At 43.9% G+C, this 26,685-nt stretch overlaps 2 protein-coding genes across 3 annotated transcripts in view; both read left to right on the top strand.

Moving 5' to 3' along the window:
* The window catches only part of chst15 (carbohydrate (N-acetylgalactosamine 4-sulfate 6-O) sulfotransferase 15), a 38,876-nt gene extending 37,542 nt beyond the window's left edge, over positions 1-1,334 (top strand). The window contains exons 7-8 of the mRNA XM_023830923.2: positions 354-501; positions 889-1,334. Coding sequence (XP_023686691.1) covers positions 354-501; positions 889-1,091 — 351 coding nt within the window. The 3' untranslated portion in view covers positions 1,092-1,334. The remainder of the gene's footprint in view (positions 1-353; positions 502-888) is intronic.
* A 22,184-nt stretch (positions 1,335-23,518) lies between these two features.
* cpxm2 (carboxypeptidase X (M14 family), member 2) overlaps positions 23,519-26,685 on the top strand; it is a 46,004-nt gene continuing 42,837 nt past the window's right edge. For both annotated transcript variants that reach the window (XM_072703539.1, XM_023831022.2), the window contains exon 1: positions 23,519-24,966. In XM_072703539.1, coding sequence (XP_072559640.1) covers positions 24,678-24,966 — 289 coding nt within the window. In that variant the 5' untranslated portion in view covers positions 23,519-24,677. The remainder of the gene's footprint in view (positions 24,967-26,685) is intronic.

Genomic DNA, 26,685 nt, shown 5'->3' with positions numbered 1-26,685 from the left:
AGTCCAGACGTTCGTTTTGGCGGGGGGGGGGGGTGTGAGAGGCTGAGAGCCCGGCGATGATAGACGGGGGGGGGGTCTGTGAAATGAGCCGTCCTCACTCTCCGGATGGACCGGCTGTATCCTGCTGTTACCGCTACAGGGACTTGTTACAAACGACCCCCCCCCCCCCATCCACTCTACGGGAGAAAAATGCCTGGGTAGATAAAATAAGGAGCCACATAAGTTTCCCAGGAGGAGTAACTCCAGTCGCCAGCTCTGGCTCTGACACCAAAGCGAATCCTCGTGCCAATGCAATGAGGCCGTATTAAAATGTAATATCAAGTCTTCATTCTGCTTTCTGCTTCCGCCTCCAGGTCAGATTACAAGTTGGACTGTATATAGTATACATACTCGACTGGCTGACAGTCTTCCACAAGGATCAGATTTTAGTTCTTCGACTGGAAGATCACGCCTCGAACCGAAAATATACCATGCACAAGGTCTTCGATTTCCTCAGTCTGGGTATGTGATAGTGAACTCTGCAATCGCTATGATGCCGGTGAATGAACGCAAACTACATTCTTCTGTCAAACACTGTGTGTAGAAAGTACACAAGCTCGGTTTAAAGGCCTGGGCCTCTTTCTGGATGTCAGGACACGTACGCGTGTGACTTTGCCCCTCAAGAGAACGTGTTGTTGGGAAAACCCTTCATTCCCCCTACAAAGATGCGTCGATGCCCTCATTTAGCATTAAAGACCCGTGGGCTAAAGACGGCAGGTACCTAGATCTTAAGAATCAAAGCTCGTACCCCTGTCAAAACTCCCCAGTGAGGTTCTCATTGTTACAAAAACGGGATAAACATTGCGTCTTGACCTCACAACCGCCGGCTCTCCTGTCTCCTTTCCCCAGGGCCGTTGACGGAGCAGCTGGAGGCAGAGATCACCAGAAGCCCGGCATCCAACACCAGGAGGCCTGCGGACAAGAGCCTGGGACCCATGCTGCCCCTAACCAAGCAGATCCTACAGGAGTTCTACTCGCCATTCAACGAGAAGCTGGCCAAAGTGCTGCGCAATGACTCATTCCTGTGGGGAAGCGGCGAGAAGATCGCGTGAAGGACCCCCACTCAGATTACCGCCACGCGGGGCTTTTCTATGAGACTGCCAGCCCTGACAGGGCTCTTTCCATTTTTATTTAAATTATTATAAATTGTCAAGGAGAGAATATCTCATACAGAATGGCACAACTCATATTAATCAGTCATTATGACCTTGTTTTATATGTTTAAAGGGAGCACTTTTCCATTTTTTGTCCTGAATTGTTTTTAACGGCTCTACATTAAAGGAAATATTACATAAGGAGTTTGTCTATGTGCTTTTGTCACGGAGAAGAAATGTTCTATAGGCTGTTATCGTAGGGCATTGAAAAACGATCCAATTCCATACACAGCGTTCCTGCCTTTTCTTAAAAAGGTACGTAATATAATCGTGCTGCATTTAAAGAACGACTCAAACACTTCAGATCACCGTCACGTTCTAAATTCAAGCAGATATGTTACACTACCACCCCCTGGTGACAAAATTCAGAAATGCACACGTAGGACTAGTGACCACGTCACTGATATTATAAATTCAAGCCTCATTCGGCATCTGTTACAGCTATTTATATGTATCCCTTCGGCCGCGAAACGAAAGCTTGACATGGGATGACACTTTCTTCCCGTTCATCATGGCGTTAGGTCACCGATGCTCGTAAGCCGGTACAAAAGTACCAGCATTAAAAGGAAAATTTAGCCCTGCTTGCCTTATGCTACCTATATGACATTTATATTTCTGCAGTTAATTCGCTATTATTTCTCAGCTGTATAAACAAATGCATGAAAAATGATACGATCAGACCCATTGAGGTCGTATTAATGTTACATGCCGATGTGACTTTTGGGATGAATTATTAATTATTATTTGCAAGATTTTGCCTTATTGCTGATTGCTCCGTGCATTGCTCTGGGGTATTAGCTAAATGTGTCGGGTGCCTTCATGCCTTAATATTCATTCTACACGGCGTATTTTGATAGAAGTCTGCCTTCCAGAACAGTGTTTCCTGTCTGCAATCTGCCAACACGTCCTGACCCAGTGGCCCAGTGAGGCAGTCAAGTCAATACAATGCTTCCCTTACTACCTCGCAGGGTTTATTTCAGATTGATGGACTCCTGTGCCAATCTGATTGCAGGCTGGCAGATGGCTGTGTATAACGGCTCAGCCTGGGTATAGTCATATTATCTTAACCTCTACAGCCCCGTTTAATATCTTCATATAACATCCTCACTCATGATAGTGATTGTGTCTGTACTAAAAAAATTAATAAATAAAAATTGTACCAGCAGGCCAGTTAAACCTGTTCAATTCATATTCAGAAAATCATAATTTCGGAGATGCATTGAAGGTGTCTTTGTCGCCCTCTGCTGGTTAGGTAAGGTACACCACAAGATCTCCCGGCTCCACACAATTGAGGTACAAACTGGCCTAGACTTCACCTTGAGTCAACCCACATTGACTCATAAATTGTCTCTTCTTGCCAAAAGCCCAACAATACTGAGATAGGAGGAGTTAGCAAAGACGCCGTTATTATGCATAAGCGCCAGCAGCAGTTTGCGACAGGTTAGAGGCAGAGGTATGATGACGCAGAAATGACAATACAGTAAATCCGCAGACTAGGGTCTCTGCAGTGACCAGCTGTCTTTTCTCAGTGGCTTCATCAAGTACTAGATGGTCATCGCCATGCAGAAGCTATTCAATAGAGGCATTATGGATGTTTTAAGTCAGTAAATCTCAGCTGATTTCATTCACAGAAAACCATACTTTCATATTGGTCTTATATATTACTCAGTAGGAGAAATACTACGTAACGCAGCTAATTGTGTTAAATTAACACAATTTTTCCTGCTTCACACAACTTCCCCTGAGAAGACAGCTAGTTAAAATTTCATTAAATTCAATCTTCAAAACTTTAAATAGGGGTTTGTTCTTGAAGAAGCTATAAGTAATTAAAAGGGAAAATGTTTGTGTTTTCCGATTGAGAACTAATCAGTTTCGCAGAACTACAATAGCATGCTATTTATGATTAAAATAAAGCAAAATAAGCAAAATACACCCATTGTTATTATAATGAGCCTGAAACCTATTAATTCATAACCTATTAGTTTAAAAAGAACTTAAACATGATAGACTCCATTCAGCCCTCACCTGGCCCAGTTGGACTTAAAAGAAAATAATCTAGTTTTATACATAAAGCTGTATATATTCAAATAAATAACTGTGAAGTGCCTATTACAAATATTAAATAATTAAACTGAAGAATTCTGATGTGATACAGTTGTATTATTTCAAAGTTTAAATAGTTTAAAGGTAAAAGAAACTGATTTTATTTGCACAAGTACATTGGAATGCGTCTTTTCAGATTTCACGTGTCCATTCCTGGGCGAAAACGCAGGCCAGACCCGAAATTGCAAACCATGAGGCTTTTAACAGCAAATAGCCAGAAGATGTTTTGGAAAATCTGAAACACCCAGGCATCTGTTAGCTTGAATTTTATATCAGACATTTCATCGTTTTATCTTTGTGTACAAAAAGGCTATGCGAGTGAATTTCTGTTTCCAGATTGTTTTCCACCACACGTCACTGCAGCAGCGAGCAGCGAGCAGCGAGCAGCAAATGATGGCACAGGTCTCTGAAATGCATTTTAGTTCATGCTAATTATCTGACCAATGACTTGTTGTTAAAATCTTAACCGCAAATCTTAATATTTGGCAAGTGGCACATTTTTCTTTGCTTAGATACAGACCAGCCCCCATGGAGCATTTTTTTTGGGGGGGGGGGGGTTAAGAACCTTGACCAAGTGACCCAAATTGTTGCCTCACAACTCCGCTTCTGGGGGTTTGATCCCTGTGTGGAAAATCAGGTGGGATCATTGGAATGTGTCCCTTGCTAATCTCTCTTTGCAAAGCAAGCCATTTTTCTTTTGATTGTTTTTAATAATTTTATGGAAACTGACAGTATTACCCTTGTCCTACACTAGGGGGCAGGAAGTCACTTCAGAAAAACAGTATTTCATTCTGACCCAGTATAAATTACACGCATCATTATTATTATCTATCAGCTAGCCACTTAACTTGGACTGGGTTATTGGGCCTTGGAGTACGTCCCAGGCCGTAGAGGGAAAGACACCGTGTGGCCCCCTAGGGCAGATGTCAGTCTATCAACAGCAGAACTCCTCAGACCTTTACCAGGAAAAGGTGTTAGGAGATTAATGGATTATTATTATTTAATCTATATTCATCTGGGCCACAGAGTTTTCTGTTTAATAAATAAATAAACGACAGAAAAACAGACAGGTAGATTAATCATTTGGATACAATTTCAGCAGCAAGTCAAAGAAAAAAATGAACGCTACAGCTTTTAGGTTCAAGAACCAGGGATGTCGGTCAGGCCATCAAAAAAAGTAGCCTTCATTAGGAAACATGTGAATCACAGTGAACAATCCATAATTATATTATAAGCACAGGTTTAATCCTTTGTTATTGCATTACAATCTGTCTCTTTCAGGTTCAAAAGGGTGATTCCAGACTTAAAAAGAAGACAATTCATCCAACTGGGTACGTTTATTGGGCACCTGAAATTATCTGTCCCCAACCTACGCAGGCTGCTTTGAAAAAATCTGTTGCCCGGAGGGTATGACATAATGCCACGTGCGGCAAGGCATGCTGAAGTCTGGGCAACAAGGTTGTAATGGCTTTGGACGAATGTTTCTTTAAAGCATGACCTCACCTTTACCACTGTGCCACTTAAGATCCTCCTGACAGATTCCCAGCTGCTAAAACTCCAGCTTCCAAGTTCAAGAGTCAATTTCAAGTTTAAAGTTCTATTGTCACGTCTTCCAAGGAACACAGTGAACTTATTGTGCCACATTGCAGGACAGAGAGCAGATGCATGGAGGGACAATAGGACAAACGACAATGCAATACAGGACAAGAGAGTGCAGGACAAAGAGCCCAATAACAATGACTAAACAATTAGTAATAAATATATGCAATGGCGGTTCTAGAAGGATGCGTTCTAGTATGTGAGGGTTCTCTCCTGCTCACTCATGCACAAGTCCTGCTTGTTTTCCTCCTAAGCAGGGGAACATGTCGGCATGGTCGGGCAGATGGGAACACGCATGATAGCTCGGCAAGCACATGGCAAAAAAAATAATACACCCCCAATTCCAAAATCCTTAGGTCGCCTAAGATGACTTCATTTTATTTGCATATTCCAGTTTCGACCAGCTGCAGAGTTTAGGACATCTACTTTTTGTTAGAATCATTTCCGAAGGGACGTGAACCTCTTCTCAGCGGTCATCGTTAAAAAGCTCTTAGGCTGATTTGTGCAGAAACCACTTTCTTTCCCCACAATGACATGAAAGCAGTCTGCCCAGCTATGCTCAGAATACTTATGATGATTTTTGGAAGCCGCACAGAGCCCTCGGTGATAATGTAGCCTGCGGTATTGCTTTTTTTCATCTGCACGTTTATTTATTCCCTAAACCCATTCATTAATCTTACAAATTGCTGTTTCTCAGTCCACGTGAAGGATGACTGTTGGTGTGCTTTACATTCCAGAACGTTATTTATGACTTACCAATACGGCCCCGCACCGTTTAATGAGGGTCCCAGAACTCCTGGAGTAAGGTGATCCTAGAACAACGTTCTGTTACGCTGAAGCTGAAGCCAATGTGGTTTTTTTCACACTAACTAGCTGTTCTCGCGACTAACTGGTTTACCCACGTGGGCAGGAAGAAGACGTCTGTCTTAAAGAATTGAAAATGTTTTATTCAGGTGTAACAGGATATACAAAAGGCTGATGCGATGAAAATGAGAGCCCATAGAATTGCCACAGCACTGGCATATCAAAAAAGAAACTGTTTAGGCCCTCGACATTGATTGGTATTGAATGACGATTTAAAATAATCACATTTATTAGAAAGCAAATCTCATATGCAAAGCAAGCGAGAACATTCAAAATTATTTGTTAAAAAGAGGCCATGCCCTATATTATTCTCTTGACGAACCACTTATAAAGTTTGTTTGCAAACGTTGAACGTTTGTTTGCTAAATATACACACAGAAGGAAGAAAATGAAATATGGGGGACGTTTTATGAGAATTGTGAGAGGTGGGAGAGGCACGAAGAGGGAAGGGTTTCTGGTGGGGGCTGGGGGGGGGGCGGGGGGGGTGATGCGCTTGGAGACTACCCCCCTCTTCAGAGCGAAAAAAAACACTCTAAAAAGTAAAAGTACTGGGAGAACATTAATCATTCCTGGCAGTTTAGCAAGTGCAAGAGATTGGAAGGAGTTCTCTGTCTCCCTAATTGGAGTCTGTGGAAATAACAGATCGTAAAAGAAAAAAATCCACTTCGCTTAGACCCAGTGGTGAATCTCTGGGGTGCAGTGGCTCCCCACCCCCCCCTAAAAAGCCCAGAGCAAGCATAACGCAGGTGGTGAATGGGAGGCTTCCCCTGCGCACGTGTGATTCACTGGAACGGAACAAGTCAGCCTCGGTGCTAATAACTGCCCCCCCAAGCCGTGAAACAACTCACGGAACTCCTCCGGCTGTCTCAGTGCGTTCAAGCTGCTGCTCTCTTTTTGCACGGCTAAGGTGACCGAAAGGGGGGGGGGGGAGCTTTGCTTGCGACAACACGGTTACTGACGTCATCATTTCTGGGACCCTCAAAGCACCCCCCCCTCCCATGCAGGGAGCCTCCTGTCCACCTCTGCTGTTCAGCATCTGTTCAAGTTAATTACACTCTTAGCTAATTAGGCTAATAATAATAATAATAATAAACTATTCTTAAAACTTATAAACTATTCAGTGACTACTTTGATATTACTCACTGAGCAGCTGAAGCATTGGGTATAAAGAAAGCTTAGGGAATATTTCATATATATATATATATATATATATAAAATTCCCACCGCAAGTGAAGTAGTGCTTATGTAAAATACACCAATATATGGGTTAATAAGAAAAACGGCTTCACCAGAGACCTTTATTTTCCTAAAAGGACCTGCAACTTGTAACCATTGATAGATGACACTAAAATTACTGTTTTGCAGAAACCCAATCAAGCCTTAGTAATTAAGTGTAGGCTGAAAGGGAAAAAAAACCAACGTGTGCACTCTCCTTCCAGAAGCGGGGTCGAGGACCAGTGACCTGCCTTGCAGAGCTGTCAAATTAAACTTTAATGTAATTCCAAAGCAGCGAGGCTCTCTCCGACATCCTGCAGTGGGTGTCACTGCCCTTCCAGCTTCTCTTTATGCAAACTGTTCAAAGGACTGCGAGGAAACAGGTGGCGTAATGATTAAAACACTCGCTTTATATCTGAAAGGTTGCAGGATCAAGTCTGATCCCTCTTCTGCCCTTTAACTAAAGGAAAATTAATATGAATATCCTACTGTGAACAGAAAATTACACAGCTGCTACACGTATGAGGGCCTTCACATGGAAGGGCCCAGAAGAGGGTGTTAAACGCTCCCCTCTGCATGCGGCAATTCTGCTGTAACTGCTCTTACTAAAGCACCAATGGGCAATAATAGAGCGAAATCTCGTCACTCCATACGCGATGTTTTGCACCAAAGCAAGTGAAGGGGGGTCTGAGTAACACAAATCTCACTTTGATGTTATTCGTGTTTTCGTCCACGGCATGTTTGCGTTGCGACCTCATTCAGGTCATAATTACTAAGTTTGAAGGTTATAGGCCTATCGCACTTGTGAAGTCTGAGGTGTTCAAAGTAAAAGAAAAGCTTTAATACTCAGAGATAACTTTGATCTCATTATCTTAACATAATGTTTAATTACTTGGTTAGAGTGTTCAGAGTGGTCTTCTCCAACCCTGTTTTTTAAGCCCCGTTACTTTCATTGCATGATTCTGCACAACATGAGAATCGCATGTATCGAAACGTCTGTAATCACTGGTGAGCCATTCACCAATTTACCGCCCATCCCGGCGTTTAATGACAGTCTAAAGTAAATACGAACGTGGAAAAAAAATATCTGAGAAACCCAGGCTGCAAACATCATTTGTGGGCTGCAGGGTTGCGGTTCACTTGCGTGCGTCGTCTGTAAACGCTGCCAGCAACATCTGGGAGCGTCTCCGCAGTGGGTATTGATGTTGGAAGTGGCTGAGCTGACAACTGTTTTTGTGATCGCCTCATCTGTGCAGCAGAACTAAGACGATGGTGCTGCTGCCACTCTGGTATCAAATTAACCGTACGGCCGTTTCCTAAGCATCTCCAGGAGTATTTTTCTGAAGTGTACTTCTGAAGCATATCTTTGATTGCCCTGTTGTGATTTTTCTATTTTTTTTCTTAATCCATCCTAACCTAATCCTATTATTTTAGATACGTTTCAGATGTACGTATTCTTCAGTCTATTTTGAGGGAATAATTATTATCAAATGTAGTAGGTGTGTTCTAGTTGTCACTGCAATATCGTGAACCATTCAAGTTGACATGTGTATTTGCAAATGATGTAGAAGACGTAAATTTTAGTGTACCCACTTGTGTATTACTGGATAGATGGATGGAGGATAAGATACCACCCGCACAGTCTGAAGGCATCTGGAAGACGTTGAGACATCAGCAGATGGGTAAATTGTGTGGGGAAATATCAAAACAGGAAAAGGGTGTGTAAGTCTGCGCAAGAAGCCCTTATTTTTGAAAGAAGAAAAAGTGCATTATGAATGTAGGTAAATTTGGATTCGAAATGACGAAAGCAAATTCCGTAAGAGAAATAGTCATCGGTGCTCAGTTGATAAGTATCTTCTAGATCAGTGGAGTAAACAGTGGCTCTTAAAGAGGGTGAGAACTTTATTTTAAGGGTGATTGTGCGGAGGACGCACGGAGATCTCAGCAGATGCTACAGATGAGGTCGCAGTTGCATCTGGCAGGGACGGGGTTAACACTGCCCAACGGCGTGGCCAGTTTGCTCACCGACAGCTGCCGAGACATTACAAAATTCAACTGCAGACCATTACAAACACATAAAAAGCACAGCTGGGACTGGACGGGCAAACGGCATAGGGACAGCTGCAGGCAGTCATTGGGGACACACCCTTTCTCTCCTCGGAGGGCGTGGACAATCTAAGAAACAGACCTTTTAGCTTGAGATGGACTATGTTCCTTTTCACTTCCAAAAGCATTATTTTCTCTTGCTCATTGCAGCTCCAGTTATGGGCCAGACATGCCAACCTACTGCTGATGCCCCAACCGACTGTCGTCTTTCTCTTTGTCAGTGTTAAGAAGCTGGATCTATACTTAGCATGAACCACAGAGACAATGTTCAGGTGCAGATGAGGCTGGCCTGATTTAAGGTGTCACAAAACACGCCAATCGCTGATACTATTCCTGCAGATGATGTGACACAATCAGTGGGAATAATTTCCGAATTTCTGTGATTTATGTCTGTTTCATTCAGATTTTTTTGTTAGTTTCAGAAATGAGAACATTATTACGGTGTTTAAATAAAGCACAAACATAGCCAGCATGGAATGGAATGTTCTGGCCTGGTTCTTGGTCCAGTTTTGCTATTATGGGACTTTAACTCTCCACAGGAACAGAAGCAGAGTAACCGTAAGCATTAGGTGTTATTAAACGTAGGCAAATCCCAATTACTTTTAGGTATCACTGTACTTGAGGGCACAAATAATGTAGTATTATGCTATGACTTATGTATTAAGTAATCCTAAACTAAGTCTGAGTTACACATTATTCTCATGTTTGTTCATCATTAATGAATCGTGATGTATGGTTAATCGCGAGCATTTACTATATTTGTTACTATATATGTAAATTCTGTACATTTTTATGAACTACTGAAGGAACAAGTAATGAATAACACGTGATACACAGAAATATTGATCTCATGTTTGTTCATCATTAATAAATTGCGACATCTTTTATCTCAAGTAGAGACTATATTTGTTCATTATTTGTACTTCAGTAGTAACTGAGTAACTAATGAGTATTTGTGTCCCCTCAAGTAAAGCGTTACCAACTTCTGTAATTATACTGAAGCGAAGCGCAGGTGTATAAATGATTATTTATCATACCCAGGAAAGCAGGTAGGGGGGTACGTTGGCTCAGTGGGTGTCACCACACCTCCTGGCTGGGGGTTTTTAGTCCTGCCTCTGGTCTGTGAGTGTGTAGTTTGCCAGAGATGTTCCAGGCCTTTCTACCACCCAATACGGGATAAGCACCCAGAAGATGCATGGATAGGTAAACAGGTATCCATTGTCTTACGTCCACATCACGTCCCCGAAAGTGAGGGCACATGTTAATCTGGATGTATCTCGATCGTTATACGGGAGAGGTCAAATATACTGCATAACATTTATATACTGTATAACAGAAGATATAAAATACGGAAGATACAGTTTGTTTTAGGTCATGCAGTATGCCACACCTAAAATATGTCCACTATGCCTGCTTCGGACATCTCGATGCATTTTATTAAGATTTTTACGGGAAGTTTCTACGATCGGATGTTACTCGATTGGACGTAAGTTGATGGGTGACTACATACGATTTATTATCAATGGTATAAGCTATAAATGACGAAGACTATAGGCATCATACTGGAGTGACCGCAAAAAGAGAGGTTCCTTTCTCTATCAACTTTTGACGAGAATGTTTGTGGTGGGATCTTGAGCAGTCAAGCTTATTTAGAGGTTCTCCAAGGTCCAGGGGAGCATTGATGAGACAGTCATTAGTTCCCATAGTGTTTGATGTAAATCCAATATCCGTGCCTTTGGTTTGCTCCTATCTGCTTACTGCTCCATTGAAGTTTTTGTCCTGGCTCTGAGAATAATTTGTTCTTCTAAAGAACTGCTCAATTTCGTCTAAATGACTTGGTCTTCTGGTTGATTTTCATGGTTATTTTATCTGTATGAAGACAGGCCAAAGTTTTGAGCAGAAAAAAGTACTTGCTTCTTTTGTTCTTTATGCTTCTCGAAAATAGCAGATCGCATGGTGAAGATTGCTTCAAAGTTAGTATTTTTGAATTCCTACAGCATTTTAAAATGTTTAGGAGTCGTTTAAAGGGACAAAGTCTGGCAAAGCATTCCAGCTGAAATCAGTCAACGGGAATCTCAGACATGGAAGGGTTGAGTAGGCCCTGAGGTAACTCTCGAGTGATTTATATCAGCTATGATAAATGAAAGTGGTAGAGAGGGATTTCGTGAGTAAAGTAATATGTCACACTCTGCGGGTGTGGTACCATCAGATTGGAAGCATGCTAATATAACACCCATATTCAAAAAAGGGGATAGAAGTAATCCAGCAAACTATAGGCCAATCAGTTTAACTAGCATTACTGGAAAAATAATGGAAGCTATAATTCAAGTGAAAATGGTAGATTACCTAGATGCAAATAACATTATAAAGGATAGCCAACATGGATTTAGGAGAGGTAGATCCTGCTTAACGAATCTGCTTGAGTTCTTTGAGGAAGCTACAAGTGAAATTGATCACAAAAAGGCCTATGATGTGATTTACTTAGATTTCCAGAAAGCCTTTGATGTTGTCCCCCACAAACGGCTCTTGTTAAAGCTTAAAGCTGCAGGAATTTTAGGAACTGTGGCAGCTTGGATCAAAAACTGGCTAACTGATAGGAAGCAGCGAGTAGTTATTAGAGGCACTATGTCACAGTGGGCCTCCGTTTATAGTGGGGTACCGCAGGGTTCAATTTTAGGACCACTATTGTTCCTAATTTACATTAATGATATTGACACGAATACATACAGTAAACTGGTTAAATTTGCAGACGACACTAAGGTGGGCGGGGTAGCAGATACTAATCAAGCAGCAGAGAGGCTTCAACGGGATCTGGATTTAATTAGCGAATGGGCTGATACTTGGCAGATGAAATTTAACACAGATAAATGTAAGGTAATCCATGCAGGGAGCAGAAATATACAGTACAGATATTTTATGGGTTCCACTGAAATAAAGGTAGCTGATTACGAGAAAGATCTCGGTATGTATGTTGATGCTTCCATGTCCCACTCTCGCCAATGTGGGGAAGCAATAAAAAAGGCGAACAGAATGTTGGGTTATATCTCTAGATGTGTGGAGTTTAAGTCAAGGGAGGTGATGTTACACTTATATAATTCCTTGGTAAGACCCCACCTAGAATACTGTGTGCAGGTTTGGTCACCATACCTCAAGAAGGACATTGCTGCCTTAGAAAAGGTGCAACGAAGAGCTACGAGAATGATTCCTGGTCTTAGAGGAATGTCTTACGAGGAGAGGTTAGCGGAACTGAATCTGTTCAGCCTTGAGCAAAGGAGACTAAGGGGGGATATGATTCAGGTCTATAAGATTCTAACGGGTCTGGATGCTGTTCAGCCAAATGACTATTTCAATATTAGTCTAAATACTAGAACTCGTGGCCATAAGTGGAAATTAGCGGGAGAACATTTTAAAACAAATTTGAGGAAGCACTTCTTTACACAGCGTGTAGTCAGAGTATGGAATAGTCTTCCTGCTATTGTAGTGGAAGCTAAAACCATGGGTTCCTTTAAATCAGAGCTAGATAAGATTTTAACAACTCTGAGATATTAGCTAAGTTCTCCCCAAACGAGCTTGATGGGCCGAATGGCCTCCTCTCGTTTGTAAATTTCTTATGTTCTTATGTTCTTATGTTCATCAGAAACAGAATTTCTTTATGGTGTTAGACGTGGTAAGAAATGGCTTCCATATGCGAACAATTTATTTTTTTCGGAAAAAGAATCGGTCACTGGTCATGATCTAACTGGCATTTGACAGAGAATTCATGCTTATCGTTTCGATTCACCTGGATTGCTTTATGGCTTTCTGAGACCATTTAAGTTCACTAATCACCTACCGGCCCTCTGATTGAAATATATTAGCCACTGTAACACAACACAACTTTCTTGAGAGCACCAGTCAGCAAGTAGTTAACGTAACATATTAACCCTCAAGCACCTAAACCATCCACTCCGTGTGGATGGCAGTGAACTAAAAAGCAAAAAAGACCAAGGCAGGCAGGGGTGCTACTAGGGATTCCGGGCCCCATGGAAGCGTATCATTTTGGGCCCTCAACCCAAACCAATCTAATTATCTTTGTAAATTTTTAGGGCCCCTATCAATAGGGGCCCTTGAAATCGTCATAACTTTCTCCGCATTTTTGGCGCCCTTGCTGGCAGGGAAGAACTTGTATCTTTAGTCTGCTGGTTCTAGTCCTAGAAAAGTTTGCAGGGTTGTCATTGTGGAAGGTGGACTAGGATAGCCTCCTATGTAATGCCAACAACGTAATCAGTCCTTTCAGGATGTTTACATTTATCATCCTGGTCTAAATCCCTGCCATAACATGCTGTCGTGGAACAAAGATGGGGGCTGTAGCGGGTGGAGAGAACTACAGACCTGTAGAGGATATTTGCAAAGACCCTGGCACTCATGAGGTAGGCCTGCATTCCAGATGTCAGAGCAGATTGGCTTCGCTGGGCCGAGCTCTCAGGGCCTCAAGGTGCCTTTTCCCAAAGGCGGCGAGGCTGCGATTCCAGTATGCCTGGGGAAGGGAAACTCTGAGGGGAAAAGCTCCATAAGGCGACCACTGAACACTGGAAATAAACAAAGCATACTGTAAATGTGGCTTTGGACCCAGTACAGGAGACGTTGATAGGTAACAGTGAACAGTTAGCTAGCAGAAAACAGAGGGAAATGTCTGCCGTGACAGGAATCTGTCAGTATGTGAATCCATTAGACCTATGAAGAATATTTAACCTAAAAGTGAAAAATATTTGAGAGAGTGTGCCCCACAAACCGTGTGGGGTTAAGGGCCTTACTCAAGGGCCCGACGGCAAAATAATTCTGCTGACTGCAGAATTTGAAGGAGTGACCTTATGACCGCAGGCACTGAGTTAGCCTTCAGAGCCACACGACGCTCCCACAAATGTTTTAAGCAGCCTGATCGGTGAGTTTAAGCATAAATATTTAAATTTTTCACACATTGTTTGACCAACAGGTTTTGTTAAATCTGAGGAAAGAAAATGTGATGGATTCACACTATAATAATGCATAGGCATCAAATGTTACCTTACATGTCAAGATTTCGAGTCTTTAGAGCCGTGGGCAATTTGTCTGTCTCAACTCCAGAGAAAGAAATATATTGCACTAGAAGTAGTTCTGTGGAAAGGTAGTTTATCTAAAGTAGAAAACTGGATCTAAATAAAGGTTTAAATTTTGCATGGAAAAAATAACAGCTGCGTGAAACTTAACCGAGTTATTTTTAACATTACCGAGAATCTTAGACTGTTGTGTGACTGTGGCAGAGATGCTGTTTTTCTTCAATAGGATGGTCTTGCATAATGAGACCGGGCACTCAAGAAGTTGTGACTTTTGGTCGTCTTCTGAAAAAGAATCGTTTGTTTGCTGTTGCTTCCTGCAAAATGTCTCTGGTGTCGGCTCTCATTAGCGGGACTTTCCGTCTCCTCTTGTGGCCAGATATTGCGAAATTTGTCCGCGGGTTTGGTAACTCTGTGCCCTCGGGCTGAAGTTACTGCCAGGGTGAGCAAGAAGGTTTTCCATGTGCTCTGGGATCTCAGGAGAGCTGGAGTTACTGCCGGTTAACACTGTACCCCCCCCCCCCCACCCCCCAGACAGATCAGTGGGTTAATATGTTTTCTTTTTTATGATTTCAATGACACGATATACAGTTCATCCCCTGATTCTATGATATATAATAAAAGGATAAATGTAGCTTTAAAACACATAGTTTTATATGCTGTCACACCCAGATTAAACTACTTATCACTGGTTACTTTCTGGATTTAAACAAATAGTGATTGAGCCCTGGTAGTAATCCTGCCCATGCTGAATATGAACCATGTGTGTCATCTCCTGTTCCCTGGGTTCCCTCGGGTTCCCTCGGGTCGTATGCCCCTGATGCTGAGAGCTCTGAGTTCCTGGGGGCTGAATCTGAAGAAATGAGCGATTCCTTACAATTCATCTCCTCTTTTATTTTTTTGCAGCCATGGCAGTTAAGAACACTGGCTTTTAACCTGAAAGTTGTCACTGAAGGTTTGTTTTGGATTCAGTAACTATCCTTCCACTCAAAGAGGTTAAAATGTCATGTGAGCCTCTTTGAATAGAAGGCTGATTTGTCCCCAGTCTCCACATGCGTTTTTAATCATCATTTTACCAGGCTGACAACAAACTGGCATTGTTTTTTATGTTTTAATTGAAAGCTTTAATATATGTCTTATAAAATACCTGATGTTGACAAGGAGCAGCCACTGAACTTTAAATGACAGGAGCAGACTAGGAAATCATCACTTGATTAGAAGAGCAGACGTCCCTGTTTGAGTGTCCATGTGACCCGAGCTTGTCCTCTGTTTTTCGACAGGCTGTCTCTGTCTTTGCCTTCTTATAAATCTCCATATTTCTAATCCGTTTGGGAAATGTATAGTGTGCTGGACCTGCCTTCGCATACCCAGCAGAGCCGCAGCCCAGACGATCGTTTGGATGCTGGCTTCCCCCTCAGGTTCTCAGCAGGTTAGGCACTGATGTTAAAATAACCAGGGTTGTTTTTATTACTGGGAAGCATCGGCTGAGTATTTCACAAAACTTGTATAATTCCAGAGCCTTTCGAATTAAAAGAACACTAAACATGTTAAGGCTGGCGTGGCGGCTCAGTGACCAGTGACATCACAAGGCTGTGACCTCACTTCCTGGCTCTATCTATCTAAAGCCTGTATATTTGTTTTTTTGAGAAAATCTTTAAACGTGAAGGTGTTGAAATACAAAATGTATAACTGCAAGCTGTGGGAGCTTTAAGAGTAAACTTGGCTATATGAAATAGTCAAAAAGAAACTTGAAACACAGACGCCAACTTTAATGAGGACGTTCAATTACATCACAACAAAAGGCCTAGAATCCGGACCTGGTAGAGCGAAGCAGGCACTGATGGCCCCTTCATCACTACGGGAATTACAGCCCTGAGGACCCGCACTATCCGGCTGGCCGCTTGTGAGAGCTCTCGACTAGCACCTAAAATCCGTCTGCTTTTCAGGTTTTAACTGGTCTTTCTCCCGCGGCTCCGCTGTTTGCCCTGAGCTTTTCATTAACTCTTGACCTTCATTTGGGAGCAAATTCAGACTCACACAAATGATGTAATGACAAGTGAATAGCTGGCGTGAAGCTAATATTCAGTTGGCTGAAGGTCAGGTGAACAAGGGCAGATATTTAATTTATTGGTATTTAAGCCGAATGGCTTAATTAGCTTTCTTACTATTTTATGACACAAATGTACTGTATGCATAGGATTTCCCAAATTTTAACAGCAATATCAGTACAGTTGATGTTAAATAAAAATTTACAGAGCGTGAATAACATTACAGTAATAGCCAAAAAAATATGTGCGATTGATTTTTCAAATGGACGACCTCTCACTTTTTTGAGAGTTTGCGCGTTATATTATCGGATCTAATCACGCAAAGATAACGGCGTCGAGGCGTGAGTTTCCATTTCAGTCCTTGAGCTGTGCCTCTGAAACATCGTCATCTCAGTTTGACCCACTCCAGAAACCCGATCTTTCTGAGCGACTGAATCTTTAGTGATCATCCCAAAAATGCTTTTCTCATTATCAGGATTGTTTACTTTCGTGTTAGAAAAGCAGTGGTCTGTAGTCGCCACCTATGAGATAAACCAGTGTTTCTCTATCTAATCTTCAGGAACCTCCAGAGAGTCCATATTTTTGTTCTCTCTCAGCTCCCAGCACACTTGAGCCAGGTATTCAGTGTTTGTGATTGTTTTAGACTGAGTAAGGTTCCCTGACACTCTGGGAGGAACTAAAATACATTTAGAAAGGTTTGAGTACCAGATAGAAAAGATCAGGCTTCTTAAATGCACTAACCAGGTTAGTCTGGATTCTTTTCCCATCTAATCCGAATGGCAAGGGGGTGATTATCACCGTTCCTCCGCCACCTCCGCTGAGTCACGTGGCCTTCGGTCACGGCCGCGCTCCGCCAGATTGATTTGCAGTACCTTTTCTCCGGCGGCTGATTTATGCCTGGCCTTTGTTTGCGGTCCAAATGCCTTTCACAGCCGCCACGGTAAAAGAGGGACGACTCTCGCCAGGTCGCTAGAAGTCTGCTGACATTTTAGTGCCAGTGCTGGTTGGTCGGCTGGCAGAGGCTGGTGCCCCGTGACTCATCACCAGCGTCGAGGCCCGCCGGGCTCACATGCCACCGCTGCGTTGGTCACACTGCCACAGCCTCGCCGTAGAAAAACAAACAAGTGAGACGCAGCATTTATTCTGCCTCTTTTGTCACTCGGAGAGAAAGGATGCTTTCAACACATATCATACCCCGTCTCCCGTACCTTTAAGAGACCGTTCTTAAATGTCGCATCAGTCGATTTCAAATGCAAATTAATGTGGCGTTTTCTCAATTAGACTGCATAGGGGTGTTCCAAGATTGACTGTAATTGATTAGTAGTTAATTAGTCTGCTGACTGGCAAGTGGTAAATGGCTAGTGAATGTACTGGTTAAAACCAGTCCATCTCAAAGGTACGGCTTATTTCTGTCTTCAGAAAATCCCCATGAGGACTTGCTGTAAGAGTTACCCAAAGGGAATACACAGGAGACATTCCAAGATTTATTTATCATTTTTTGATAACTGGCGTGTGAGTTTGAAGGTAAATATGTGTTTAGCAATCTTCTGGGGCCCGAAACCAGTGGCCGGTATCTTGGAGTGAGATTTGTTGGTAAACTAGATAACTTGAGAGATTGAAGGTAGCCTATTTTAAATGCACGTTATCTTTGTTCACTTACATTTCGCCCGGACTACCTTAAATCCAACATATTATCTTGTTAACCCAAAAATCCAGCTTCGTGATACAGGCTCCAGCTCATAAGACCCCAAAGGTCCTGGTCCCCAATGTGAATATGCACATAATATGTGATTTAATTTTTTTTTTTACAGTTTTTCTCTTGTTTTATACTTGTGAATTTCTGTTGCATATTTTGTTACCTCTGCCTTACATTTGATGCTGTAATTTAAGTTTCCTCGTAAGTTCGACGGATAATTCCTTCTTTTCCCATCCAGTGGGTGCGACATCCAGTGCTTTTTATGTGCTGACAGCCGATAGAGAAATTCAAATCTGCGTGCCGCCACAAACTCCCAAAACTCTCTGAATAATTCATGGCACAATTTCAGCAAACAGCGGCGACCTTTCGCTCCTCCGGTGCAAATGTTAGGGCTTGTTGGGCTGCTCTTTCCCGGTGGATGATGATCATGTTTTATGGAACGCTTATCCAAGTTGAAGGCTATGGATGGTTCGACTGCCTTCATGAACGTGTCACTTATTTTGTAAAGGGCTGCAAAAATTTGATGTGTGGTTGTATAATGTCAAGGCCCCCGAGTTTGGCCCAAAATACAAATGTCATTACATCACTTCTGTGTTTCCAGTTCAGTTCCATATCCATATTCTACATCCGTGTTGCCAGTCCAGTATCTGTTAGTCATAACATGTTTGGAAAAAAAATAAATAAAGAGGAAATAAAAATGGGATTAAGAGTAACAATAATACTTCAGAGATTTGTTTTCTTTAAGTAACTACTCAAGGGCATCTAGTCTTTAGATTCTGCTCTTTGCACTGTAAGATAAATAACACCATTAATAACATTTTGAGATCAAGCCACTTACAGATACCACAGCAATTAATAACAGTGTGTTTCGTACTGACAAATTATGGCGACAAACTGCAGGAAAACACTAACTGACAGCGATGAAATGAGCTGCTGTGTGATATTAATTCAGACTTAATTAAGCGCTGCCTCAGGGAGAGTACAGGAAGCCGGTAAGTGCTGTGCTGTGGTTTTGTTTCCTGAGGTTAGCAGCTCTGAATCGGCTTGGGATCAGCCGCGAGTTTGCGGCCCGGGCCCACAAACCATCGACGTGAGCTGAAGGAACGTTCTCGCCGTGCTTTCCCTCTCATTGTTGATCGTAGCAGATTCTGACATCATCACGGCTGCTGTATTTTTTTTAAAAGATGCGGTGATATTTTCAGCAGTAGGTTGTTGTTGGGTGGTTATTCGGAGATGGAAGTTGTATGACAGAGTAATCGTGTGTGGGCTGGGAGCAGGCGGGAGTTTCCTTATTCCACACATGTGCTTGAGTGCCAGGACATGGCTGATTGCTCGTACCCTGTAATGCTGCTTCTGACGCATGGGAATTTTCTTTGAGCTATAAACCATTTCCTGACTTGAATCAAAGGGCAGCAATGAAGTTACCAACAACCAAACCAGTTGGGGAGTGACACCACTGACGAGAGGCCTAGCACGTGTAGTTCAGCGGGTTTGGATCTGTGGAAGGTTCTTGGTTCAGATCCTATGATTGTCGCAGTGGTTTCAGTTGGGCCTTTAACCCCAGTTGTTCTGGGTTCTAAGTGACCCTGCTCCCTCATTGCTTTGGATAAAAGTGTCTGCTAAATATGTAAATGTATCTTACACTTCTTTAGACTTGAGGTTTCATTTATTTGCACCAGCTGTACCCCAGTCTTTGCCTAGTACCCAATCTGGCCATCCAATATAGCTAGGTAACCCATCAATATCTTCTCTTTATAACTGGTGCTGTTAACACTGTGCCCCCTAGTGGTCTGCAGCAGTCACGCACCTTCACCATGATAGGCTCTGTCAACCTACAGGCAAGGACAGAATTTTTCAAAACCAGTCACCGTGACTTTCAGTTTGTGACTAGATCAAAGGCTCGTGCTTTACCTTTCATTTTACTTACTTAGCAGATGCTCTTATCCAAAGTGACATGCTATTGAGAAGGCAGGGTTTGACAGCCGCTGGAGCAATTGGGGGTCCTTCAACCAGCAATCTTCCAATCACAGCCATGGCACCTTAACCCGCTGAGCTGCAAGATGTTTGCATATTTCTTTCAAACCGCCATGAATATGCATCGATTAAGAATGTTTCCTTAATTGGCAAAAACTAGAAAACTAACCCAGATGGAAAGTTATGCCTGAACTATTTAGAATCTTACCAATATGAATACTTCATTTTTCACACTTGCTGCATTTATGGGAAAATACCCGCGATCTAACAACTCATGGTGATGCTGATCCAGTTAAATGCTCTGCATTTACAGCAGGAGTACATACTTGTGATGTTTCTTCTTGAGCGCTTCGTTCTTTAAATGTTGTTGCACAAACCACACCGTGCTTACACACCCCAACGTTACTCGTCAAGGGTGCCCCCCCAGAGACCAATGAACTCCTTTCTGCGCAAGAAGACAAACCGACTCATAATGAGTACGAGTGTCGAGTCAATATTTGTACTGTGCTGCACACGGACACCCCACTTCCCCAGGAACTTCCGGAAGTCTCCCACAAATTGACAGCAGCTTCCTGGCACCTGCAAATGATGCGTAACCCCCCCCCCCATTTAGGTTGTCCCTCACCTGCCTCCCTTAATTCCTTAATTCAATATGCCAAAGGTAGGATGTCTGAGAGCGTAAGTGTGTGGAGAAAAGTAATCAAATGAGGCGATTCATTCCATCCCGATTGCTTAGATAGTTGAAGATTCAAGAAAGCATTATTGGCTCATATACAACACAATGTCAGACAACACAAGTAATAAAACAACAACCAATGAATAAATAATAGGAACAGCCAATAACAGTCACTAAGCCTATAGAACTGAGTTCTTGAGCCTGTGCAAGTAATTACAATGAAAATCAAGTACAGGGATGCAGCGTCACTAAAACAAGGGGGATCTCTTAAGGCATCCTCCTCCTCTGGAAGGATAGTTTGGGTCTTAGGAGAACCGTAAAATAAAGGGTGGAGGGAAAGTTCCATAACCGAAAAAGAGCTTCCATCTGTCATCTTTTTCTTGGAATTGTCATCGTTTTTTGGACCTAAAATGGTTGAAGTGTCCTCGATTTAGTTTTTTTCATGTTTGCATTTGCTTTCTAGGGTCAGAATACATTCTGTGTGCATATTTGTGTTGCTTTGATGCCTCTCTTTGCGTCCTGCCCCCAGTGACTAAAGCAAAATATGGTTACTTTAGCTTCCATTGAAGCTGAAAGCCCCCTTAAATAAACAATGGAGGCATTTTAACCGGTCCTTCGTTGCAATTGATGAAGACTACAGTCTGGTCTTGGTAGTGACGTTTGCTTGTCTACAATGCCCGCTTCCTAATTGGGTTGCCCACCCCGGTTGATCTGAGGTTCCCTTTGGAGCACAGAAGGTCTCCAGAAAATCAGGGGATGCCCCTCTCTCTCGCTCCCTTTGTTTTCTCATCTCTTCTTTTTATTACACGCAGAAGCGATTGCTTTTTCATTCTCATGCAAATGATCTCACCCCCACCCCCGTCGTGCAGGTTTTAGCCGGAACGCCTTGAAAAGGATTGTTTGGTTTGCATCACGGGGATGGAGCGATGCAAAGGCCTTCCGGAACATTCTCCCCGCCTAGCCCGTCACCCCGGGCTCTGACACCTGACTAATGCGACGTTATTGTAAAACCTGCTTGTGCGGGGGAGGTAATTTCGTTTGGGTGAATGTGCTCCATCAGGACAGTGGTCCGTCGTCTCTGCCGAGTGAGGCAGACCACCTTGTGCCAGAAGAGGAAACAGCCGTTGGCAAGGTTGATCTAACACGCACGCTTTCTATGTTATTTATTTCTCCACATGAAGGTGAGAGCAGAAGCCAATCTTGCTGGGAGTGACAGGGCTGACTTGTGTGTCGTTTTCCGGAAAGCGAGGTGCACAGACCTGACCCCTTCACACCAGATTTTCTTCTCTGATGGTTTAATAATAATAATACTTTATTGATCCCGATGGCAAAATTCGCTTGATCTCAATGACACACATATAGGTGAGAACAAGCTTGGCAGCAAAGGGCAGCTACCATAGAGCTGGGGATTAAGGGCCCACAGTCATGTGACTATTCTGCCAAGGACAGGCTCGAACTGACGACCTTCCGATCACAGACACAAACGCTTAGCCCGCTGAGTCATACGCTAAGGGAACTAGAACTGTTGGGTTTGCCTGAGCTAATTGGTTGTTAATTTATTGGCCAATGTCACTTTTTATCCAAAATAACATATATGGCTTGTTGGTCTGTACTAATCCATCCATCCATTCATACATTTCAGTTCAGGGAGATAACCAATCAGATTGTAGAGGTGGTGGGTCCAAACAACTAGAGGAGGCGGGGCCAAGACATCTGATTGGTTGATCTGACATCTGACCAAGACCTGATTAGTTATCTCTCTGAACCAATCATTTTTGGTTCTGCCCTCAGAACATTTATGTGTGAGTATAAGGTAGGGAACCCCCTGGATAGGATACATCCACTTAAGTGGATGGATATTTTGGTGAAGTAGTTTTAGGCTAAGCACATTACTCAATGGTCCAATAGTGACTCCCCGAAATCGAACCAAAGTTCAGAAATCCAGTTCCTCAATGCCAAGGCTTCCTGCCGTCCGTGGGAAGCTCCTCACTGCCAGTGAGCTGCCACAGTCTCTAGGCACACAGCACCTGGCAGCTTCCGTAGCTGATTCGTGATGCAATTGCCGTACATGCTGTACGTACGGAGGGCAGGATATTGTGGGGGGGGGGGGGTATTGAAAAAGGCCGTGAGACCCCTCCAGACTGCGAGGCACTTGTGAGTTTGCAGACAAGTTCATTGCATTTCGGGGGAAGTCGTGTGGGAATCGGCAGAATCCGGAATCCCCTTTAAGAGGAATCCCTTGGCGATGGAAATCTAACCCCCCCCCTCCCAGCCCCACCCCCCAATTTTTCCGAGTTCTGCACCACAGCCTCGTACTCCCACACCTCCTCCTCTTCGATCGTACCTTCATCCCCGTTGGCAGGCAGGACTCTGAGCGTGTGGGCGGGACACGGCTCTGCCTCTGACCTTTCGCGAGTGTGACGGATAGCTTGTTTTCTGAGAGTGTGGCTGGCGTCCCTCCCTCTCCGCCTCGTACTTTGTCTCATTCTCTCTCTATGTCTTTCTTGGGGACGATGTCGCATATCAGACTCAGTGAAGTCACCTAAGGACCTGCTGAAATGGCAAGTGATGGTTTCATTGGCCGCGTGCCGCCACAAGGCCCACCCCCTGCTCAGCGTACCGTCTAATGGTGACCCCCGCCTTCCACCACTTCCACAAACTGCGTCTGTCAGTTTGAGACCTCCATGCAGGCTGACAATTCAGTAAAAGGTTACACCAGGTCACTTTGGCAAATGACTGGCTATATGAAAATGCGACTTGCTTCAAATAAACACTGTAAACACAACCCTTCTGTATGGTATAGGGGTGCATGTTTGCATGTGATATTGCAGTGGATTATTTTTGTCTCATGTTTAACCTATGAAGGGGCTCCTGTGGGCATTTTTTTGCAGTTTTTGGATTGCATGTGGGTGGTAATATGTCAGTTTGGTGGTGCTGGACTCTGCATGCGTGTGTGCTTGCGTGTTGGGGTTCGTGTTGAGTGATCTGACAGCTAGAGATTCTCTTTGTGTTCAGACATGCAGGGACATGGTACATGGTGGAGGTCTATGTTACCCCGTCTGCACGCAGATACACAGACTTGGTCTATGTCTGAGCAGGTTTAGAAAAGTTCTTGTCAGACAAAGTTAGGGATTCGAGTCGCGGCCAAAAAGAAACAGCAAACAAAGCAGGGAAGGAAATGAGACAATCAGGCAATTAAATGAGTGAAATTAAACATAAGAGGAAAAAACATAACTGGCTTTGCACTGTACTCCTGACAGGCAGATGCCAGACTCTTTTCTGGAAAGTTTTTCGGTGTGACTGTCCGTGCGCCATGATGATGCAGCACCTTAGCGTGTTAGTGATTGTCAGGCACACGTGTGCAGCACCTGTATCACAGACAGCCAGTCCAACAGAAAGAACAGACGTAAGCCAGCTCACACGGGAAGGACTAGCAACACATAATCGGGCAAAGTCTCCTTCTTTTTGATACAAACTTTCAAAGAAAAACGACAGAATCCTTTGGATGCAACGTCAGACAGTAACTGGATTCTGCAGAAAAAAAAATAATACTTGTGATGAAAATAAATTTACCTCAGATTACAGTGGCACGAGACTCAGAGAGAGGAGGTGTATTCTGGGTAAAACTTGCCAAACTGTCTTTTTCTTGTTTGTCCTGGGAGAATAAAGTGACTATGCGTGTGTTCTGAGGAGACACACTTTTCATTGCCTTGTATTCGCCGAGGTTTAGTCTGGTCTCTGCCAGAAAAAGTCCTCCGTGACTCCATGAACTCCCGGGTACGCTCCACCTGCCAGCGTCCCGAGCAGCCAGCCCGTCTCCCTCTCTCTCTCTTTCTCTCCCTTCCTCTGTCTGTCTTTTACTCTCTCTCTTTCTTTTCCTTGCTCTCTCCCTATTCCTTCTTTCTTTTTTTTTTCTCCCAGGCAGGAATCTGCATGGTCTTCTGGCTCCACAGCCTCCATCTCTGAGAAGTTTGTAAACTCCGGCGCCGGGGAGGAGGTCCAGGACGGCAGTGGTGGGATACGGATTTTGAGTGGCTTCTTCAGGAATTGGGAACCCCCCCTCCCTCCCCAGCTCCCGCCCTCGCCCACACACATCCGCCCGCCCCCTGACCACCACCCCCCCTGGTGGCGATGACCCCCTTGGGAGAGAAGGGGAGCCCCTGTGCATTCCTCGCCTTCTCCCTGCTGGTCCTGCTGGTCCTGCTGGTTGTGGATGGAGCTCACGGCCGGCCCTTTGAGGATGAGGATTACTACATGCAGGAGCTGCTTTCACGGGAGCACTACTACCATGCTCCTGAGGAGCCCGTGTCCCCCCCAGAGGCCTCAGACTGGGGGGCTGATGACCGCGTGAACCTCAGAGCGGCCAAGAAGGAGCCAAAGATCAGGGAGAAGGAGAACCGGCCTGACAAAGCGGCAGCAGGTAGGCAGCCCTCTGCCGTCCACCCAGCGCTTCTTACTGCATCGCGGCGCCGCTGCAATAAAACTTTATCGTGTAAAACCTTTACTCATGACGGAATTACCCCTTAAAAAGGTGCCGTGAGACACTAGCAGCACATTAGAAATCGTAAGCTGTTTACTCCCGGCGTGGATCGTAGCCGGTGGCTAACTTGGTTAACCGCCACTTTTCTTTCTGCCCCGGATAAAGCCTTCTGTTCCTACTGCACACTTTTGCACCCTCTGCAGTATTGCCGCCAGCAGGGGGCAGCAGAGAGGCCGGGTCGGCGTCCTGTTATAAAATTGTGATAAATACTCTATCGCGGGTAATCCTCTCTAAAGCGAGAGATCATGATAAACAGTTTGTAGTTACCATGACGGGACATCGATTCTTTGAACTCGTGCGAAAGCCTCAAAAAGCTCCTGAGACTGATCAGGACTTAAATACAACATGACAACGATGGGATCCCCAGTACCGGGACAGTTTCTCAGATCTCAGTCTAACACACCATAAAGTTCCTAATTATTACCAGGGGCGGATGTGAGCAGAGCTAGTCGCACGTACTTTTATCACCACGATTCTCACCGGCTTCATACGCCCCCTATAGATCGACAGCTGCTGTAACTTGTCAGATTACAGTATAATTACGGCATCATTAGTGTGACACACTGTCATTTTTCAGAGGTGTAAGATGTCATTATGTGCCTATGCAATACACACTTATGCATCTCTTAGGTAAATTAAACCTGTCACGCCTGGAGAAAACACTTGTCAGAGGTAGATTGATTATTTAATAGGGAAATTGGGAAATGAGACTCTTATAAAGTATAGAGTAACCATGATAAAAATCTAAGGGTTTTGTAAGAGCATAATCAAGTGATAGATGAGCAAGAAATAAAACGTAAAAGACATGACCTGCTTGCGTGTATGGACCACAAATGCGGTTGGCGGCAACGAATCGCGGTTTCCGTTCATGCTCCCATCAAAGGGAACGTTCGAAATGAGATAATGGCTCACCTGGGAATGTTGGTTTGATGTTCGGGGGTTTCTGCGACTGGCAGGGTTGACGAGCAGCATCTGAGGACGCCGTCTGAGAGGCCGTAGATACCGGCCAATAATCAGGAATCACCCCCAGGAGAATTTCGCACATGAAAGTGAAGAACCTCTTAGCATTTACCACACGCCTGAGGTGCATCTTGATTGAGGGAGGACAAGAAGCACATCAGTTCCTGTCAGCTATCAATGTAAATGCGTCGCGGTGCCCCAGAACCAACCGGCTCGCAGGTGTTGTCACGGCAGCCGCCGTTTCTTATGCGTCTTGTGCGATTATTCCGAATCAGCGTTAACGAGGGGCTGATTCGGCCGTAATAACTTCGCATTCATTTCTGGGGCCGCAGTGGTGCGAGAGGCTTGGTAGTGGCCGCTGTATTGGTGACAGACGTGGGCGGATGGTGTTCCGTCACGCGGCCAGGTGGACTTTGCAGGGGGGAAGCTCCGAGGAGATTTTATACAAGATCATTCGGCCCTACGTGGCTGAGCCTGACAGATACGGGGAAAAAATAAGCATTTTGCAGGACGGAGATTGGGAGGTTACCTAAGTGCGATTCAGTGGTCAGTTGCTGAACACAAATTTCAAGTGTGGTTTATGCTGTTTCTAAGCAAATTAAGAGGGTCTTTTTTTCCACATGAAAGTAGCTACCGGAA

Source organism: Paramormyrops kingsleyae, chromosome 20 (genome assembly GCF_048594095.1).
Source record: "Paramormyrops kingsleyae isolate MSU_618 chromosome 20, PKINGS_0.4, whole genome shotgun sequence".
Classification (NCBI taxonomy): Eukaryota; Metazoa; Chordata; class Actinopteri; order Osteoglossiformes; family Mormyridae; genus Paramormyrops; species Paramormyrops kingsleyae.
Note: the sequence above shows the minus strand (reverse complement) of the source record. Positions and strands in the feature narration are given on the sequence as shown.